This window comes from Callospermophilus lateralis, chromosome 6 (genome assembly GCF_048772815.1).
Source record: "Callospermophilus lateralis isolate mCalLat2 chromosome 6, mCalLat2.hap1, whole genome shotgun sequence".
NCBI classification, from domain to species: Eukaryota; Metazoa; Chordata; class Mammalia; order Rodentia; family Sciuridae; genus Callospermophilus; species Callospermophilus lateralis.
Genome location: NC_135310.1, coordinates 154083044 through 154096086, shown reverse-complemented (window position 1 = coordinate 154096086; position 13043 = coordinate 154083044). Strand labels below are relative to the sequence as shown.

Sequence of the window (13043 nt, the reverse complement as noted above, 5' to 3'; positions counted from 1 at the left end):
CACATGAACACATTTACATCTGCGCATATACATATATACTACTGGCCTTCTAATTATCAAGTCCTTTATTGTCTACACCTAGTTCTACTCTTAAAGTCATGAAATCACTGTGGTCAAAAAGAACTGGATTGGAATTCTAGCTCTTCTACTTTCTAGATAGGCATTTTTTGGTAAACTACTTAAGCCCCCTGGACCTCAGTTTCTGTATCTGAAAAAAACAATATCCAATTCCATGAGATCTGTTGAGGCAATTAAATATACACTGACCACAAAAGCAACCAGAAGAGTACTGAGTGCAAAGTAGGTGTCTGTTTACTGAATGGACGTTCATCGGCTTCTTGAACCCCTTTCAGAGGCTGACAAACTCCCTAAGAATGGACGAGAGTTCCTTATGTTCCAATCTAACGTGAACAGGGACCAAAGATTAAAAGGCATATTTAAGGGCAGGCTGAGATCAGAAATTGAACAAACAACAGAATGAGATGAATCACCATCTTAGGAAAATGAGGTAACTCATTGTAAAAGAAAGACATTTCTGATGCCTGATACAGATAGATTAAAAGGCCTCTCTCTGCTCTTTGGAAAGAGTTCAACTCAAGTTAGCATTGTAGAATCAAAATAGTTTATATATTCCGTAACCATGGCTAATCTATGGTCTACGAGTCCTTAAAGTATTCCAGATCACAAGACCACTCGTGATTCAGCCTCCACACCTCACGTTTGGTCAGTCTGATCTCTAGTGCCTTCACCTATTTTAGAACTTTTTCAACACACAAGACAGCAGACATAAATAGACCCGAGCTACATGGCAGCTTTAACAGTTTGTATAAGGAATCCAACAGTATGTAGCAATAAAGTCTTCCTTTAAAAATCAACCTCTGCATTTCATTGCTAGCCTCCCTAGTAGGGAGGTGGGTGGAGTCAAGATCCTAACAAATCACGTCAACAGGAAAGAAGGGAAGGTTGCGGCAGACGCCCCATACCTCAGCTTCCTGCAGGGTCCCATGGTTTAGGCACAACATGTCAGGGCAAGTGATGGGAGACCCACATCCTTCTCGGATTGCCAGCTGCATGTACTGTTTCAGGCACTGGAGTTGAAAAGAAAAAAGACAGCAGTTACCCCCCATTCCAGTAGCACCAAGGTTGCATGACAGACCCACCACTGGCTCTTCCTTAATTGGCTGTCCTGGGTTGTTGTACTCAGGAAACGTAAGTTACCACAAGTGTGAATACTAAGAGCCATCGCTGTGGAAAGAATGCAGAGATAGGCAGTTAATTATGCATGATTTCATCCTGAGTTTATTCAAGTCAAGGGCTTGCTTATTCAAGTATGCTCCCACATCTCATCCACCATCAGCTGGGAGGAGAAGAAACACTTGTGCACACACGGCAAAGGCTTTTTTCTTATTTTATTTTATTTTTTAACTTGTGTGACTTCCGAATTCCATTTTTATCTAGAGGCCCCCTCCTTGCAAGTTGAATGGAATTCTGTGACCCTGCCACAAGCTACTGGAGCAGAATCAAAGTAAGACTAAGGCCATGACACATCTAGGAACATGCTTAACAAGAAAAGATAGTGTCGACTTGGGAAAGTCAGGGGGATTTCTGTTGAATGGAGACAGCAAAGAATTTGGGGAAATGAGAACCTCCCCAAACAGAGGCCTTGGTGGAGAATTGATGGAGGGGGATTGAGTAGAAAAAAAGACAGTGGCAAACTGAAAAAAGAAGAAACTGAATTTTAAAAAGGAAACACCAGAGGAAAAGAGGGAGACCTCAAGCACAGACTGCTACTCCCCATTGCTTCTTGTGCCTGGACCTTGGGCTGTTGGTGAAGACATGAGACTGACCAGGAATGTAGGAGAACCAACATTGTCACGGAGACCTCCAACATCTCCTCTCTGCCTCCCAAGCCAGCTTCACATCCCTCAAGAAATTGGAGGCCCTAGAGTAGGCCCCTTCTATCCAAGGGCTCCACACAATCCAACTCAACTAAACTTGGTCAAAAATATCCAGAAAAAAAAAAAAAGTTACGTTGTTGCTGACATATATTAAAAAAAGTTAGAACTTTGATGGTCGGGACTGTATTGGATATATACACAGACCTCTTACTCTTGTCATTATTCCCTAAACAATACAGTATAACAACTATTTATGCAATATTTACATTATATATTCATAGGATGTGTGTATGTTATAAGCAAATACTGTGTCATTTTTAATAAGGGACCAAATAAGGAACCAAACCCTGCAGACACTGAGGGGCCATATAGTTCCGGCAAATAAAATTAGGAAATCTGAAAACTGGCTCCTCACTTTCTACCTATTTGCTCATGATTGATGAGCCTTTTTCTATTTGCAAGACAAAAAAAAAAAAAAAAAAAGTCAAGCTCAAATGTTTGAGGAATGCATTGCCCAAAAAATACATAAGCTCCTCAACAAAGTCATGACTCTTACAAAATGATCAGTTTTTAAAATTTATACATTTCTGTGTCAGCCTGCTAGGTTAGAATTTTTTTCCATGCACCATTCAGTAAATCATTACATGAAAGTCTATGGTCAGAATATTTCTGACATGATTGTGACATCTATGCCCTTCATTGACCTTTTTCACTCATTTTCTTCATTTCTTCATATTATTTTTAAAAAATATGTATTCATCTGAAGTGACTCTACAGGTCCTGATGAATCAACAACCATGGCCAACCTTTTAAGGCAGGCTTGTTTTCCTGCCAGTGGTTAACGGCTCCCTTCTCCAAGGAGTTGATTTTTTCTATCACAGCAAAAACTAGAAAATAACCTCACTGTCTAACACAGAACACTGAAATGAATTTTGGTAAATGGGATGGGGCAGAATCATGAAAAACATTTTCAAGTGGTGTTTAAAGGCACGGGGAAACATCTATGGTTTAGTACAGGGAATAAACGGTACCTGGGAGCAGGGGTAGTCTTCAATCGCTTTTCCCTTGTGACTGACCTCAATAGAGACACTAGATTTTTCACTTTCACTTTCTTCTTCAAGAGAAGGGTAAACAATTGCTTGCTGTAAGATTCACTGTGCCAAGCATGCTCTCCGGCTCCAGGAACAGTGGGATCAGCCAGCAAGGCAACAGGAGGGAGAACTGCATGGGGCAGGGAAACCCCAGAGGGACAGGAAAGGGGCTCCCACAGGGAGTGATCCCAAGGGACAAATAAGTCAGTGTTGTGAAGCCCGCCCGCTTGCTCTGCTCCTAGGGCCTCTCGCCTCCCATCAGCCCGGTGAGTTCCGGAGCCACTGCCCTGCCTCATCCCAACTGCACTTACAGAAACTGAGGGAAACAGACTGCAAAACAATGCCGTCTCCAGGCTCAGGGAAAGGCAGGTGAGGAAAACAGAGTGAGCGGTGCCATGAAGTTCAGATCCTTCTAGCTGGGGTTCAGAGCCAGCTCCCCTCTGCCAGGAGACCACAGGAAAGTGACTCTGCCTTTGACCCAGACCTACATCCCTTAAATCTTTAAAATGAGAACGATAATACCTGCTACGATTACCTCTCAGGGTTTAAAACACTCCCCCCACCACCACCACACACACATACTCACCCCTGAAATTTTATCTATCAAGCCCCTTCTAAATTTACAAACTGCAGAATATTAGGTCATTTTTTTACTGTCTTCACTTGAACTTAGACTTTCTATCAAAAACATTGTGGGGAACTGTTAATCCCTTGGCCTTCTGAGCTATCCTTTCTCTACTCCCTGCAGGGAGCCAGTTAAACCACTTAGGATGGAGCTGCAGGGATGGAACAGAGGTTCACATCAGAACTCCCCATACACCCCTGGGCAAGCTTCTCCTTAGAACTATTTTGGTCTATAAAATAGTTGAGTGTCAAACAGGAACCAGAGACACCATGTAAGTCTTTATAAACCAAATAGATACATAAAATAAAATCATTTAAACTTATACTCAAATTTGTAAAGTTGAAATATAAACCTCCCCAAGAGCTTATAATGGAGGTTTCATTTGCTAATGCAATGTTCTTAGGTACACTGCAGATCGTGATTCATCGACCTAATGAATTTTGAAGCTTCCCACAAGCACACTCTTGGCTGCAAATAACACTGTGTGACCTATGATTTTAGGAGAGAAATTGGAGCTTAAACACTGACTACAGGGTTTAAATACATATCCTCTGGTTTTTATTCTAAGAAACACTTGTTCAAGATAGAGATCTGCAAGTGCATGATGTTCCGTAATCTTCATGCACAGGCACTTGACACGCCACCCCAGCATGCATTTGGAAAACATTTAGTCCCAGTTATTGTGTCTCCCTGAATTTTCAAGTATCCCAGGTTCACTGTATGTCTTCCATTTGCTTGCGCTTAAAAACTTAGTCTCAAACCCTCCCTCTCCTTGTCCATACCTCTGACTAATAAAGCATAAAAGAACTGAAAACACTTGAAAGAAGCCCTGTGCATGTCACACAAACCAAGCAGGTAATTGGCTACCAATTGTGGAGAAAAAAACTGGTGTCTAGCCTGTAAGTAAAGGTAGGGAAACAGAAAAAGAAATTCCCATCAATCGTATTGTTAAGACTGCATTTCATTAAACAATAACATTACGCAGATATCTAAAACACAATTTTTTTTACCAGCTAACAAACTCCAAGGGAAATGTTTCAAACAATAGATTTCAAAAATCCAGATGACCCAAGAAAGAAACAACTTTTTCTTTTGAAAAGACAACATTTTACTTAAATGTACTTTAAAGACCAGAAGGGTCACATGTAACAACAAAGATTCTTCATGACCCTCAAGGATGTAGACACCCAACAACTGTTGACGCAGATGCCTCCTGTGGAATTCCTCAGTGGAATTTTTCAAGGATGGAGTTTCTTCTAGAGACATTTTGAGGGGTGATAGTTTCCAGTGTATCATGGCCTTCTTCATAAGCTATTCTTGGGGCTGGGGATGTGGCTCAAGCGGTAGCACGCTCGCCTGGCATGCGTGTGGCCCGGGTTCGATCCTCAGCACCACATACAAAGAAAGATGTTGTGTCCGCCAAAAAAAACTAAAAAATAAATATTAAAATTCTCTCTCTCTCTCTCTCTCTCTCTCTCTCTCTCTCTCTCTCTGCCTCTCTCCCTCTTTCTTTTAAAAAAAAAAAAAAAAAAGCTATTTTTTTTTTTAAAGCTATTCTTATGTATTACGATGGGCCTGGTAAACGGTCACAAAGTTAGGACAAAGCTTCTATGTTCCCACCCCAGAATAAACATGGGGTGAGGAGATATATATATATATAAATTTTCTCTACTGTTCCTCTCTCTTTATCCCTAGATTATTCCTTTCTTAAGATTTTTTAAGAAAAATAAAGTATTACAATGAACAGTGAATGGAAATGGGTGCCAACGATTGCCTCTACATGTTGGGCAAGATGTCAGCCTCTCTAGCTACAATGCTCCTAGTTTACATTATGGGACAACCACCTGCCTCGTCTGCTCACAGGGAAATGGGGAGTCCTTCATGAACGTGCATACATGAAAATACTCTGAAAAGCGAAAGATCTGCAAACACAGCATGATGGGAGGATACAATCGATGCTTCTGAAAGGTAGACAGGCAGGCCAGCAGAAACGAAGGTCCTCAGACAGACAGAACCCTGGGAGATTGGCCCAGGAGAGCAAGCAGGGCAGGTGAGAACAGGTGTCGTTGGAGGGTGGGGGCTCAGAAAGGAGGTAATGGTGCTAACAGTTGTCAGTTTAAGCGGTCCCTGCAACAGGGACTTGGCAGCTTCTGGATGCAGAATCCTGAGGTCAAAGGACTGGCAGACCTCCTGAATTGAGGCCGAGTTGGTGAACTGCTACTCTCTTAGTGTCTCATGACTAACTCAGCAGAGATGGGGAGGGAAGGTGATGAGAGAAAGAACCTGCAGGCCCATACCCATACCGACCTTGAATATCTGTCTTGCTTCTTATCATTCCCGGTACAATGTGTACATTAAAGTAGATGTTCCAAGAAAATGCAGAAGGACATTTCTCTGCCCCAGTACATCATTTCTTCATAGTACCTCCAGTGTGTTCCACAGAACATCTCAGATTGAGGCCGATCAGTAGTCTGTTTATTCCAGTTGGAATTATAATCGTCACACATGATCCGAGAACAAAGCCTTCTTTGTGGGATACTGTTGAGTTCAATTATTGGTACAACTCACGATGGCATTTCTCCCAATTCAAACGTCTGTCTATTAACACGCCAAAAGCAAGTCAACAATGTATAGCTAAGCAGGAAGCTGTTACCAGGTTTACTCTGATCCTGGAACTTTCTCAGAGACCTTGGATTTTAACCAGAATGATATTATTGATGAAGATCAACTTCCTCATCCTAAGTGTTTACCAACCATATGGGATATCAAGAGGTAGATAGGAAAACCTGGCACCAAATCACTAAAAAGAAGCCCTAAATCAAACAAGGAGCCATAAATAGTTAAATCGAGACCTTTGTTTCCTAGTTCTCATCTGTCAGCTTCTCTCAGTCCAGAAATCTTCCCTGCCTCACCCCATAGTCTGGTAGGACACCCAGCCCATATGCTCTCCTAGCACCCTGAGCCCAGCTAGTACTGAACTTTTCAAATTGGGTACAAGAATGTATTTGGGGGAGTTCATGAGCTCTTCATAGCAAGATTTCCTCATTTGGATTTCTCAACAATCTTGTGAAAGCATCTCTGGACGATCTCAGGAAACTCCCCACGTTCACCCACAAAGCTCACACCTGTGTTTGTGGTGCCTGCTCAGCAAGGTAGGAATGCTTTCATTGTCACAAGCAGGTGAAGAAAGGGTGGAAGAATCCAGACCCCGTGATGGCCATACAAGTCAGGACGGCTAGGGATTCAGAGAAAAGTGCCAGGATCACTGAATTACCAGGACTCACTGGAACACCCCCAAACGCAGAGCCTACCTGTAAACAGTGATTTGGCTGAAGCAAAACATCGCCCATCACATTAATGCGCTTGAGATTCACTGGTCTGTAATTTCAGTCAATATTCAGTCTGTACATGCATTCTGGCATTCTGGTTACTTAAGATGTACACCTAAATGGGTTTATACCTTGTATTTATGTTTGTGTAAGTTGTTTTATTTAAAGAGAGAGAGAGAGAGAGAGAGAGACAGAGAGAGAGAAAGAAGAGAGAGAATGTTTTTAATGTTTACTTTTCAGTTTTCAGCGGACACAACATCTGTATTTTATTTTTATGTGGTGCTGAGGATCGAACCCAGGGCCCTGCACATGCCAGGCGAATGTGTTACCACTTGAGCCACACCCCCAGCCCATGTGTAAGTTTTAATAAGACTCTAATACAACTGATTTTAAAATAGCTCAGTATTGGGGTTCTAATTATTTTACTCTTCAAAAGGAAGCCACATAAACCCATCAAAAGGAGGGCAGGCATGGTGATTGTCAATGGCCAAGGGGTTGGTGGCACTGCATTTCCATTGAGGACATTTCCGGATATCAGGTTCTACAAGGGGTTTCCTAAACTGTTCAGCACCCCCACCCAACTCCCCAGAAGACGTGGTTTCTTGCCCTATTTACCCGCCTTCCCAGGCCACCTTAGTGACAGCAGATGTTAACCACTGAAGTATGTTGCCCCTGTGAGCAGCACAGCCTTAGCATCTGCGTTCCAAGTACCGTGAACCCGCCTGTCTCTCACACAGCCCGCGAGTTCCTCCAGGTCTGGATCACATCCACTCTTCCTTGTGTCCTCTGGAAGCACCTATCACACCATCTGGCGCGTGTTGGATAGACTCTCAGGCCTCTGAAGGAGCTGGAAGCCTGAATCTACTACTTATCAGCTTCGGGGGAGACTCCATACAATAGGCCCACCCTGGTATGCATCTCCCAGCCTCCTTCCTTGATGCGTATGGAGCCAACTAGTCTAGCTCCCATTCCCTCCTGATTATCCACCTTCTCCCCTATGTTTTGGATGTTTTTCTACCTATCAGGTCCTTCTTCTGCAATTAGACATACTCAAAAAATATCCTGATCAAAGAAAAATAATAAAAAACACTTCTGTCTTACTGCCCCTCTGGGTGGACACTGCCTCCCACCTGCCTCTCCTTTTCACAGCTTAAATGAGCTGTCTGTCCTTCACCAACCCCATCCCAATTCCTCCAGAGCTACCACTTCACTGAAAAGGCTGTCTAAAGTCACCAGGGACCTGCAGGTCACCAAACCCAGTCCCCGGGTTCTCCCTTCCTGACCTCAGCAGCATCAGGCAGAGTCCCCCCACCACCACCTCTGGACACCTTCTCTTCCTTGTGTTCGGGACTCCCCATGCTCTTGACTGTGGCTCTTCCTCTTACACATCCCTTCTCCCATCTCCCCCATTTTCTTCCATTCAGTCTTTACTTGCTGGAACTTCATTTCCCCAAGATGGATCACAGGAACTTCAAACTCAACAAACACAGAGCTGAACTCATGATCTTCCCCCTCAGTCTAGGCCTCATCTCCCGTTTCGACCTCTCTGAATGGCCTTTCCATCCACCTAGCCTCATGACCCAGGAGCCAGCCAAGACACCTGCCTTCTCTCTTACCCTCTTCCCAGCCAGTGCCACTGGAGAGCTTCACCCACTGACTTCACAGAGCTTTGGACGCTCCATCCAACAGACCTGCTGCCCCCATCCTCAGTTTTCTTCAACTTAGGAAAGACGAACATCAACTGCCTAGGAGCTTAGCAAAAAGAAAAAAATCATCCTCGATTCCCCTTTTCCTCAAAGGCCACAACCAAAATATGTCCCCAGTCTGGTCACTTGCCACTATCTGACTGCACCTCGAGTCAGCCAGAGTGGTTCTCATACATTTTAAAAAATATAGATCATACTTTTACTTCCCGCCCCAAGCCCTCTAAGGAAAGCACATCTTTTGGGGGGGTTACCTCTCAAACTCTCTGCTGCAGCCTACGGGGTCCTGTTTGTCTGAACTCAGCCCTGCTCGGCCTGCTCTGCACCACCGTCCCTCCTAACCTGGCCTTTCTCCTAACTCTTCAGCAGGCCAGGCGAGCCCCTGTCATGAGGCCCTGTGGGCACTTGCCACTTGCCCCCCGGAGGGCTCTTCCCCAGATGGCTCACACTCTGTGGAGCCCCCTTACCTTGCCAGAGATCCTTCCCCGCCGACAAGCCCGGCCCTCCCTGCCCCACAGGCCCCCTGACCTGGCTTGTTGGTCTTCCTAGCCGGCACCACTAGCAATGTTACCTACTGGCACTTCTGGAATACGGAGGAGGACCGGAACCCGTCGTCTCTTCTGCTCTTACCCTGGGCACTGCTTGGGCTTTTCTTGAGAAAGAAATTCTGCCTTCGGCTAAGAAATCACTGGGATATTGGTTAAAACTGTGCTGATTTATTCCCCTGCCATGACTAGTTGTGAATGGTGACAGGGGCGTTCTAGAGACAAGGTTTTATTTTTTAAAAATTACATACATGTAAAATTTTTATAAATTAAAAAAAAATACACACACACACACACAGAGAACCCTCAAGAAAAAGATTTAAGCCAGAGATGTTTTTATGGACAAGAAACATTGGAAACGATCAGGACACTATTGAGAAGGGTGACCTCAGGGGAAGGCCTGGGTGGGAGGAAGAGGGGTATGGCAAGAGGAAGGCAGTGGAATTTCAAAGATCCCACTCCCCTGCCTCGCTGTCCAACTGACTGACTGACGGCGCTTCCCAGACTTCAATGTATTCCCCCAAGTCACTGGAGGACCCTGTGCAGATCCGCCCTCGGCAGATCTGGGACGGAGACTGAGATTCTGTCCTGCTCTTAAGTCCCCAGGTCCTGGGGCGGCTGGCACAGAGATCACTCTTGTGAGTGCTGATACCCGGGACAAAGGCCTTCCACAGCAGCCACTTGGGAGAATCATCTGGGGAGATTCTCAGGCCACACCCCCGACTGATAAATCCACTCTCTCTAAGAGAAAGACCGAGGCCTTGGTCTTCACACTGGCACGGGTTTACTGAGATCCGACTCACACCCTACAGCTCACCACCTAAACTGCATGATTCAATACTTGTTAGTAACTTTTCATGGAGTGCGACTACCACTAGATTTGATCTTAGAACATTTTGTGATCCTAAAAGAAACTTGGTGCCCCTGAGCATTTTACTCCCCATTTGTCCTGCTAGAGCTTGGATGCTGAGTGTCCCCCAAAGACTCATGTGTTCTAGAGCTTAGTCCCCAGGATGACACTATTGGGAGGTGGCTGGACCTTTAGAAAGTAGAGCCTCGTGGGTGCTTCATAGGTCATCAAGGACCTTCAATCCCCTTAGGAGGGTTGTTAATCCCTTTAAAGGGGATTGGGGGACCCTGGTCTCCTCTCTTTCCCTGCTTCCTGCCTTCTTCATAATGTCAGCAGTTTGCTCCTCCTTATGCTCCACACCATTGTTGTTCAACCCTTTCCAGAGATCTAAAGCATGGAACCACCTGATCTTGGACTAGAATAGTTAAAAAAATGTGAGCTAATGGCGCACACCTGTAATCCCAGCACTCGGGAGGCTGAGGTAGGAGCATCATGAATTCAAAACCAGCCTCAGCAAAAGTGAGGCGCTAAGCAACTCATTGAGACCCGATCTCTAAATAAAATACAAAATAGGGCTGGGGATGTGGCTCAGTGGTCAAGTGCCCCTGAGTTTAATCCCCAGTACCCTCATCCCTACAAAAAAACCTGTGAACTAAGTAACCTTTTTCTCTTTGTAAGTATTTGACTCAGGTAATTTATGATAGTAACAAAATGCTAATACCTGCCTCCCAGTCCTCCACACCTGATCCCTAGGCAAACATCAAACTAATTTCTATACCTATAAATTTGCCTTGTCTGACATTTCCTATAAATTGAGGTCCGTTGTGACTGGTTTCTTTCACTAAGTGGAATGTTTATAAAATTCATACACATATTGCAGCAGGCATCAGTACAGTGCTTATGTTTATTATTGAATAGTATTCCATTGCATGGATATAATGTTTATAAAATTCATACACATATTGCAGCAGGCACCAGTACTGCATTTATGCTTATTGTTGAATAGTATTTCATTGTATGAAGATGCTGTATTTTATTTATCCATTCACCAGTTGATGGACGATGGGTTATTTCCATTTTGGAACAATGATAAATAGTGCTGCTGTGAACAAGTTTTCGTGCAGACATGTCTTCATCTCCCCTAAGTATCACCTAGGAGCATTTGTGTTACATGGTAACTCCAGGTCTGTTTACATTTCGGGGCAATGCCAGGCATTTTCCAAAGCAGCTGCACCATTTTACATTCTGACCACCACGTATGAGGGTCACAATTTCTTCAAATCCTCATCAGCATTTGTTATTTTCTGACTTACTACAACCATCTTAATATGTGTGGTTTTGATTTGCATTTCCCTGTATTTGCTAATGATTCTGAGCACCTTTTCGTGAGCCTATTGGTACTTTGCACATCTTTGGAGAAACATCTATGCAGTTATTTATTCCTTTGCCCATTTTTAACTAAGTTATTTGTGGTGTTATTTTATTGAGTTACAAAAGCTCTTTACATATTCTACGTATATCCCTTATAAGATGTCTTGCATCATTGTTTTTACCATTCTGTAGGTTATCTTAACTTTCATGATGTTATCCGTAGAAGAATAAAGATTTTTAAATTTTGATGAAATTCAACTTATCTTTTTTTTCTTTTGGTGTCGTGTCTAAGAATATCTCACCTAATCCAACTATGACTATTTTTTTCTATTTTCCTATATTTTCTTCTACAAGTTTTATGGTTTTAACTCCTAAATTTAGGTCCATGGTCCATTGTGAGTTAATGTTGTTTTCTTTCCCCCTTGAATTGTCTTGGTAACCTTGTCGAAAACCAACTCACGATAAATGTGAGGATTTATTTCTGGACTCCCAATTCTATTTCATTAATCTATCATCATGACAGTATTACACTGTTTGGATTATTGTAGTTTCCATAGTAAGTTTTGAAATCAGAAATTGAGTTCTCCAACTTTGTTCTTCTTTTTCAAGATTGTTTTCACTACTTTTTTTAAAAAAATATTTATTCTTTTTGGTTTTAAGTGGACACCATATCTTTATTTTACATTTATGTGGTGCTGAGGATCGAACCCAGTGCCTCGTGCATGATAGGCAAGCGCTCTACCACTGAGCCACAACCCCAGCCCCTGTTTTCACTATTCTAAGTCCCTTAAATTTCATATAAAGCTTAAGATCAGCTTAAGTTTCTATAGACAGGTGGAATTTTTGAGTCTGTAGAACCATTTGGAAAATACTGCCATCTTAACAATATTAAGTCTCCCACTGCATAAACTGGGAGTGACTTTAATTTTCTTTCAATAATATTTTATAGTTTTTAGAACATAAGTTTTGCACTTTTTGTTAAATTCATTAGTCTTTTATTCCATTTGATGCTATTATAACTGAAATTGCTTTTTAATTCCATTATCCCATGAGTCTTTGCTGGTGTATGGAAATACTATTGTTTCTTGCATATCGATCTTACATTCTGCAACCTTGCTAAACTAGCATCAATATTTTTTAACTATTGAAGTGATTACAATGTGCAACCAAGACTGAGAACCCTAGGTCAGAACCATCTATGCCTTCAATCCAATTAGAGAAGATACTTTTATGTCCATCATTAGCTACTTATAAGTCATTTAATAATGGTAACTCACATGAACTCCAGAGAAAATAAGGGGACTTTTCTAACCAAGATCCACCAAAAGCATACATATACATGCATTCAGCTAGTTCCAGAAGAATGTAAAGGACATTTAAGGGAGAAATTGTATATGCAAAATTTAAAACTCTGAAGAGTTTTTAAGTACTTGAACCCAAAATAGTGCTGTTACTTTTTCTGGAAAAGGGTACAAAGTTCCACCTGGTATAAGTTTGAGAACATTCAATACAGGAGATTAAAGCTGGGCTCTAATCAATAGTACCTCCAGTTCCCACCAAGTAAGAGTGATCAAATACTTCTATCCTGATCTCAAGTGATCATGAAACTTCTTTTTTTAAAAATTTTTATT

At 42.6% G+C, this 13043-nt stretch overlaps 1 protein-coding gene across 5 annotated transcripts in view; it reads right to left on the bottom strand.

Annotated features, from left to right (window-relative positions):
• The window catches only part of Rnf144b (ring finger protein 144B), a 160263-nt gene that overhangs the window by 41268 nt on the left and 105952 nt on the right, over window positions 1-13043 (bottom strand). For 4 of the 5 annotated variants that reach the window (XM_076859253.1, XM_076859255.1, XM_076859254.1 and 1 more), the window contains exon 3: window positions 984-1088. The exons of the other annotated variant lie outside the window; for it this stretch is intronic. In XM_076859253.1, coding sequence (XP_076715368.1) covers window positions 984-1088 — 105 coding nt within the window. The remainder of the gene's footprint in view (window positions 1-983; window positions 1089-13043) is intronic. 5 annotated transcript variants of the gene reach the window in all.